This window comes from Aplidium turbinatum, chromosome 1, assembly GCF_918807975.1.
Source record: "Aplidium turbinatum chromosome 1, kaAplTurb1.1, whole genome shotgun sequence".
Lineage (NCBI taxonomy): Eukaryota > Metazoa > Chordata > Ascidiacea > Aplousobranchia > Polyclinidae > Aplidium > Aplidium turbinatum.
Window position 1 is genome coordinate 6066203 of NC_137472.1, and position 9081 is coordinate 6075283.

A 9081-nucleotide genomic window follows, 5' to 3' on the forward strand; every position below is an offset into this window, starting at 1 on the left:
ACTGCCAAACAAATCCAAAAACAAAATGGCATGATTGAAAAAGAATTGATTGATATGATGAATGCTGATAATTTTGAAGAAAATCTTGCTTATTTAACTGACATGTTTACGGAGTTAAATCATCTCAATTTATTATTACAAGGAAGAGACAGCACAATCATAGACTTCAAGGACATTATTAAAGGATTATAGCTATAAAAACTGCTGTCTCCCTCTCTGCCTGTCACCACAAGTCGATACCTTGTCATGCAATGTGTTCGAAAAGCCTGTTTACTTATTTGCTTTTATAGCCACAGCAACGTTAAATCAAGCCTAAAATGTATCAAACTTTGTAATACTGCACTCCCATCCCACCCATATCAGCTGTACGCGCGTTACGCAAAGCGTGCTAAAGCTTGAAGCAATCACTGCGAGCGTGTTGCTAGGACCCAGTTGTAGCGCCACCGAGTGGATCGCACAACCCCATTGGATTCAAATTTAACTTTAAGTGATTGGTTTGGAAGTACATAGCAAATGACTTTTTGCAGTTAAAAATGACATCGTTAGAAAGCGCATAATCTTTACACACATTCAAGATACTCTGCAGACCATGTACACTTGGAAAAATACTACAAATATCATCAGCAAACATGAGATGATTGACAAGTGTATTACCTATGTAACAGCCTGCCTTGGTTTTGCTTAACACAGTCGATAAATCATCCATATACACGGAAAATAAGTAAGGACTGAGGACACCACCCTGATTGACACCATTGCTGACAGAAAAAGACTGTGAGTAATGACAACCCCAGCGTATGTACATCCGCTGATGGGTATACCAATAAACAATTAGACGAACAAGGCATATCGGCACTCCTCGTTGAATTAATTTCTTGAATAGGAGGTTGTGGTTTACCCTATCAAATGCTTTCGAAGCATCTAAAAATACAGAGAAAACAGGACTTCCACGTTTTCTGTAGTAAGACACAGCTTGCTTAAGTACAAAAATGCACATATCTGTGCCATGCTTAGGTTTAAAGCCAAATTGATTATCATTTGTTGTGAGATAGTCATTAATGAAAAAAAGGACATGCTCAAATAGTTTAGAAATGACCGTAGCAAGAGCAATAGGTCTGTAGTTTCCCCATAAACATTGGCTCGTGAAAAACACGAGAAAGATACGTGTTTTTTTACCCCAGTTTCTCGTGTAAAACCCGTGACGTGCACCCGTGTATTACACGGGTGTTTGCACAAACGCAACCCGTGTTTTTACACGACTTCTAACCCGTGTTTTACACGACTTCTAAACCCGTGTTTTACACGACTTCTAAACCCATGTTTTACACGGGTGTTTGCACAAACGCAACCCGTGTTTTTACACGACTTCTAACCCGTGTTTTACACGACTTCTAAACCCGTGTTTTACACGACATCTAACCCGTGTTTTACACGACATCTAACCCGTGTTTTTACACGACATCTAACCCGTATTTTTACACGACATCTAACCCGTGTTTTACACGACATCTAACCAGTGTTTTTACACGACTTCTAACCCGTGTCTTACACATCAAACCCTAGTTTTTACATGACATCAAACCTGTGTTTTTACACATCAAACCCGTGTTTAATATGGCAATTTATTTAGTACCAAAATCACATGCGTACAGCTGTTTCACACATCATCAGTTGGGCGAACCGTGCTGGATGAAGATGTCCTTGCAACTGACTGTCTTCTTATTCTCTTTTCAGCTGATTTGAGGAATTCTTGCACAACAGCTTTAACATCGCCCATGGTTGTGTCTTTTGTGCAACTGTATGTTCGAACTGATGCTGTAAGCAAAAAAGAGTTAGTGCTTGGTCACAAAAGCAATAGGCTAGCAATAGATATACAGAATTCTTCACGGCTCGAATATATTAAAAATAGATTGCAACATACGTTCATTAAGCAGGGTATACGTGCAAAATCTAAAGTTTAGGCTACATACAATGAATTACAAAAATAAGTTTGCAATCTTTAATTGGGCGCTTGGAACCGCGTTGACCCATCTAATTAAACTTCGTCATAAGCGTGTCCGTAAATACTCCAGAAAGAATTTGCTTTACGCTCTTTTTGTAGTCTGTCGAAAAATACCGACTAAAATAAGAAATCTGCAAAACAATATTTATCATATAAAATTTAGACTTCACGGTTATATTCCATAGAATAAAAGTAGAGCGCACTCATACTGCAAGCTGTTAAATTTCATTGTTAACAGTCAGGACCGTGGAGTCAGAGCCGTAACAATGTTTATTGTTTAGCCAAAGGAGTCGGAGTTTTAAAAATTGCACTGACTCCGACCCCTATATAAAATTGAGGAATGCTCTACATTACAAGGAATTTTAAAATTATCCATTGTCAAAGTGTCAAAAACTTTGGGAAATGTATAATTTTGTTGTTTTGCTGCAATCAATGCTGGTTGAAACTTTCAAGAAATTTGCAGCAGTACGACATTGCAAAACTGTTTAAAATAACCAGTATTTCTTGTATGTCTATTCTATGAGGAGAGTCGGAGTTGTGATACCGATTGCACAGCCATGTTAACAGTAAAAAAAAATTACCAGTTTATTTTGAACAGTGCTGCTTCCCAGGTTGTGTTCAAGCTCATCAAAATCCTCCAGGCTGTTGATGGGAAAAGATGGAATGTCCGAAGGGGGTTCCTCTATTTGTTGGGCTGGGGCGCTTCTTTCGTTTGTCATTATTATATCCAATTTTTCGTTGACAGAATTTAAAATTCCCTTAATTTCCAGTTGAACAATTCGAATTCGTCGAACTGTGTGAAAAATAAATAGTTGCTTTAACATGATTTGGTGTTAGCAAAGGTGCTTTGCTTTGACAATACAGAAAGAATAGCTCCCACGCTAGGGCAGTTGTGATTTAAGCAGCTGCCAAACAAGAAAAGCGAGTGGTAAATAATACTGCCAATTTAGAACAATGCTCTTGTAGAGGCGCTCACGTGAGAGACTCAACAGATCTTCCAAAATTAGAGAAACTGAATTTTCAAAATGCGCTGCTTGTGAGTAAAGATGGGAGTTACGAACGATAAAAAAAGAGAATAAACATAAATAGATGAAGTGAAGAATTATAACTAAAACTATATCATCACACCGATGCAGCTGAGCAATTGTTGAGCGAAGTTAATCCAACAAGTTTCAAGATTTTAATTTAACCAGGTGCAAACCTTCACTCTGCAGCGTAACAAATTCGTAACGAGATATGTTCTTGGTCACTTCAGGCGTAGTGTCGATTGCAACATTTAACTGATTGTCATCCACGTGAAAATCAAGGATTGATTGTTCGCGCTCTGGACTTGAATGCTGTGGTGCCCTCACAGAGGAAGATTGTGGATATTCCGAAACTTGTGGCAGTTGCTGCAAGGTTGTAGCAACCTCAGCTGCTCATACAGGAGTAGAAACCTATGGAAGATTTAGTGACCGTCAAAGTGAACATTAACAAAATATATTTAGTGATATGCTTGGCTCCCTCTACACCCTCAAGTGTCGCACACGAAAACAAACTGACAACTATGTTATTCAGGACTGTCCAATCTATCACGCTCCAACTGGGGCACATGCTGGTCTCAAAATCCTGGATGACAACAGCATATTTAGGCAATGTTCGAAAAGTTCTGATTGAACACCTTAATCCGGGCTATTAACCTTAAAATGAGATGGCAATATTTTTTTAAAATTATACTACTTTTAGAAACCGCTCAATTTCTCAAAAAACAACACCTAAAAATCGTCAAATTTTGGGATTATCATAATTCATAAGTGATTAAAGTATTTGTTTACTTACAGTAATGATATTTTCTGACTCCGGTGAGTCGCTTTCATCTGTATATGCAATCCTCATAGGCAACCGGCAATTCCTGCATTCATAATTTGAAAACAGTTACTTCAGCTAGATGTCATGCTTGTCCTTGCTTATTAGTACATTACCTATTGATATCTCGTCAACATCAACATATTTTGCATATACAACCAATCATCATGCAATAAACGTAGAAATGCATGGATGTACGGTATCTTAAAAGATTAGCTTATATTTGCATCACGGTGTTGTCAGGTACAATGTAACAAGCCAAAATGTAGGCTACTTACATTAGATACAATTTATACAACAATGTTACAAAAACGTTATATACAACTGCCACGTTAGTGTAACTGTGACTTCAATGCAAAGTACTGGCATACACCCATGTATTTTAAATAAGTTAAGAAAGGGTAAAATTGGTTTTGAACAGTTCAAATCAAAATGAAATGAACAAATATGCATATCAGGGAAAAATGAATGCATTGTTATACCGCTTTCTTCTTTTCGATTTAGGTTGTCTACTATCATTTACTTCTTCTTCACTAGCTGCTGTTGAAGCCAAATCAGAAGTATTTTCAGCATGTTGTAACTTTAACAGTGCTTTGGCCAAATCATCTGTTGCAAAATATTAACAGGTCATCTTCCCATAACAGTGATCAAGATTAGGAAAAACAATACACTGGAGAATAAGATCTCATGCATATTGCATATGGAATAATAACAATCTGCTAAAGCGGTTAAATGGAAGTTACACACCAAAAAATTGACAGCTAACTAAGACAAGCAGCTGTGCTGCAACAGAAACAACAGAGCAAGCATAAATTTTGTTGCACAAAACTCCTCATATTGGAAAACATATTACATGTCTAATGAAACTTAACACTTGGCAACATAAATTGGTAAGAGAAAATCATAAGGCAAGTAAATTCCAACTATCTAATCCAACTAATACAAAGTTATGTCACCATAATGATATGATATACTGTCAGTAGAGTGTGACAGCCGCCCCATGATTTTTAAAACTTGGTTTCACAGAGCCTACCTTTTTTTTAGTGGTGAGGTTTTACCTGTATAAGATTCCTGTAAAGTTTCAAAAAAATTGGTTAAGGTTTAGAGGTGGCCCATGGCCACTAAAGTTTTTGGGGGTGCGCGATGCATTTTTAGGGGCGTTTTTGCTATATCTCAGCTGGTAGACATGATAGAAGGTCATGCTATAGCTCAATCGATGCAGTATAGGCAAGTTTATATCAAACTTGTGAACAAATGTTCAGTCTAAAATGTTTAGTTTTTGAGTTATTTGAGAAAAACTTGTTTTTTGCATATTTGTAAGAAAAATGTTCTTAGCACCTTTTCTTCTAGGGTTAAAACACATGGTAAATCAATGAAATGATGAATTCACATGTTTAGTTAATGTTAAACAAAATCACAAAATACATTTGAGAGCAAGAAACAGCGATGATAAAAATCACAATGTAAGAAACCAACACCTAGATGGATGTAAGTATTGTTTACGCTGATGGGGCATAGAATTTCTGCTGTTCTCAACTACTTGAAGAATATTTTGAAATGAAACTTCTGTCTTAGCAGTGTCTATAAAGTCTTGGCACAGTTTGACACCCCTTTCTGCTGCATCATTAACAACACAAAGATTTGAAACCCGTTTCTTTGCTTCACAGTAGCTGCCGTTCTGGCACCAATCGACAACACCAACACTTAAAAAGGTCGTGTCAATCCTCAAGATTCTGAAGAAGCTCCAAGAATCTTCTCCAACAAAGGAGCTCAAGTCATCTGTTGGTTTTGTAGCAACGGAAGGAAAGGAGGGTTTGCTAAAATCACTTGCTTCTCTTTTCAAAGAATGTCCAGGATCTTCGAAGCTTGTCAGCTTTTGAACAATTTTCTGCTTTGTCCCGTCAGACACACTGCTATCGAAAAGGGTAAGGGGGATAAGTTCTTCACTAAGATATCACATGTGCCCCTTTAGAGCTTTAAGAGCTGCTTTGGCCATACTGCTTTTCATTTATTCATACTCGTTGACGTTGATAAGTTCTAGGTGCGTTGCAAGGAGCAGAAGTTGACACAAAAGTGGTTAGCCACCATGGCACATAGGAATATACAACAAGCTGAACAAATGTTTGTATTTTCCTTAGGTGTTGCTTTGAACATATAAAACCTGCAGGAAGATATCTAGTAATAACTTTAGTGAGAAGAACGATCTTGATGCAGTATAAAATCTTGGCCATCCATCTGGCGTGGTGACAAGCACCCGGATGTAGAAAACCTCCAAAGGTCTCAGCTCCCTCACCAAGATGCAAAAGCACTAGTTTGACTAGCTCCTCATAATGCATGCTGCAATCCATCACAAATCCCTGTGCTAGGGCTTCATAGCAGATCTTCACAATCATCCCCTTCTTGATCCTCATATCTGCTGGCCATCGCTCTGATGGTAAGATGGACTCGCCTAGTCAAGCCTGAAGACAACATCCAGTTTGGGACACTTCTATCAAAGCTCAAAATAAAAGACATCAGTGAAGTCCTCCAATTAGGCAGACTGAGATGGCTTGGTCTCGTTGAGCGCAGCTCAAGCTGGATCTCACAGGTCAGATGTGTTAGCATCGCAGCACAGCGGGGTCAAGGTAGACCAAAACTTTTTTGGGAAGAACTTGTAAAACATGATCTTGTAGCCCTGAACATGAACTCTGTCAACCCAATAAATGAGGTGTGGAGGGGAAGACTTCGTTCTCGACAGACAGGCCACACCCTCGACATGAGGATTAATTCATGGCCTGTATAATCAAAATTGGTTGATGATGATGATCTTTAAACTGTGACATAGCATGTAATATAAATTAGCACCTACCACCATAAAAATTGCCTTAACAGTAAACACAATGTTAGTGTTCAGTTTCTATGTTTCTAACAAAACAAAACATGAGGTAACTTAGGTTTAAACTTTGAAGAGTTACAGCTTCTGTACTTCTCCAGGTGTTCCTAAGAAGAAAAAAAAGTGAAAATGATAAAATATTCAATTCATATGTAACAATTTTTCACAAAATTTGTGCAAAAAACGGGTTTTTCTCAAATAACTCAAAAACTAAACATTTTAGGCAAATAGTTTCTTCACAAGTCTAATACAAATTTGCTTATTCTGCATCGATTGAGCTATAGAACGACCTTCTATCATGTCTAGGAGCCGAGATATAGCAAAAGCACCCCTAAAAATACATTGCGCACCCCCCAAAAACTTTAGTGGCCACGGGCCACCTCTAAACCTTGACCAATTTTTTTGAAACTTTACAGGAATCTTATACAGGTAAAACCTCACCACCAAAAAAAAGGTAGGCAAATTCTAAAAAGGTCGGGGCGGCTGTCACACCCTAACTGTCAGCCATTGGGTAGCCTACTTCTACTGGCAAAGTCCTACCTGTGATTGTTTCCAACTTTTATTTATGTATATATAACTTAACGAATATTATAAATTGAGTATTAGTATTAATGTTTACCTGTTTTGTACATAATTCGTACAAGATACTTTTTCCAATTTGGATTAACATCTGAATTTTGAAGACATAACTGGCGAACCTTGTAGCCGGGAAGCTCAGGCCAATAACATTTCAAAACATCATTCTCATGAAATATCCATTTCTCTAGGACAAGATCAACTTCACCTCTTGATATAAAGTCAACGACTGCAAATGCTCTCATAGTCTTCATATTTTTAATCTACAGTAGCACAAAATAGACTGGACTTACTTATTACTTAACATAGACACCTAAAGTATTTTCAATCAGTGTTATTACTCAAGACTGCACGGTGCACATTAAATGATAGGCTTATCGAGTAAAACTATTCGTACAATAGAAATAAATACCGGTAGCATCTAATGGATGGAATAATTCCCTGGCAACAAGACTTCAACAATCGAAAACTTCACTCTGTCAATCTCGGTGACCGGGCGTCCGGGCCTGTGTCAGTGATTCAAGGGTGCAACCTAGTTCATACCCTGAACAAAGTGAACAGTTTGTACCCTGAAAAGATCGAGAGAAAAAATTCAAAAAAGCCGAAGTCGCTGTTTGGAGTTTCCGCAAACAAACAAACTGAAAAGATCGATAGAAAAAAATAGAACAAAGCCGAAGTTGCTGATCGCAGTTTCCGTTTTTCCGCAGTTTCCCCAAACATTTTAAAATTTCCGATAATGATCCTAAGAGTTTGCCGAAGTCGCTGATCGCAGTTTCCGCACACAAACAAACTGAAAAGATCGATAGAAAAAATAGAACAAAGCCTAAGTCGCTGATTGCAGTTTCCGTTTTTCCGCAAACATTTTAAAATTTCCGGTAATGATCCTAAGAGTTTGCCACAGTCGCTGATCGCAGTTTCCGCAAACATTTAAAAAGGGTTAGGGTTGAGATCGGAGTTTCCGCAAACATTTTAAAATTTAAACCATAGGCATACGAAGCCGAGCAACGTGATCAAGTTTAGCATCTTCAAGTTTATTACATTTACATAAACATAAAACTACGCAACAAATTAAGTATCGAACGTTTTCGACATCACAAGATGTCCTCTTCAGGAATAACATACATACAAATTAACTACATCTGAAAAAAATACAATGGTTTACTAAATCTATAAATAGAAAAAGACAAAAAACTGCACAGTACTTCTGACTAGCTCAAACTAAACGATATAGACTCCACGAGAAGTTTTTTTTTCAGATGTATTTTTATTTTATTTTTCAGATGTTATTTTTTCAGATGTAGTTAATTTGTATGTATGTTATTCCTGAAGAGGACATCTTGTGATGTCGAAAACGTTCGATACTTAATTTGTTGCGTAGTTTTATGTTTATGTAAATGTAATAAACTTGAAGATGCTAAACTTGATCACGTTGCTCGGCTTCGTATGCCTATGGTTTAACAAGACAAACTCTCTACCGAAGCTCTATCATTTTAAAATTTCCGGTAATGATTCTGAGAGTTTTTGTTTGTTTGCGGATACTGCGATCAGTGACTTCAGTTTTGTGCTATTTTTTCTCTCGATCTTTCCAAGGGAAAATTTTAAACTGTTTGCGGAAACTGCGATCAGCAACTTCGGCTTTTTTTAATTTTTCTCTCATACTTTCCAGGGTACGAACTGTTCAGGGTATGAACTAGGTTGCATCTATGATTCAAAGCCTCTACAAGTACAAGTACCGGTATGCGAAACTGCCAGGATTAAGCTCTGCAAGAAGCTTTCCCAGTCCGAG

General features: G+C 37.6%; 1 protein-coding gene across 1 annotated transcript; it reads right to left on the reverse strand.

Moving 5' to 3' along the window:
• Window positions 1-1617: 1617 nt before the first annotated feature.
• On the reverse strand, window positions 1618-7747 carry LOC145769718 (uncharacterized). The gene is made up of 6 exons (XM_082581390.1): window positions 7339-7747; window positions 4330-4453; window positions 3821-3893; window positions 3204-3438; window positions 2584-2795; window positions 1618-1815 (listed from the first exon to the last, which is right to left on the reverse strand). Exons 1-4 carry the CDS (start codon window positions 7547-7549, stop codon window positions 3421-3423), a joined length of 426 nt encoding a protein of 141 aa, XP_082437516.1. The 5' UTR covers window positions 7550-7747; the 3' UTR covers window positions 1618-1815; window positions 2584-2795; window positions 3204-3420.
• Between the last annotated feature and the right edge of the window lie 1334 nt (window positions 7748-9081).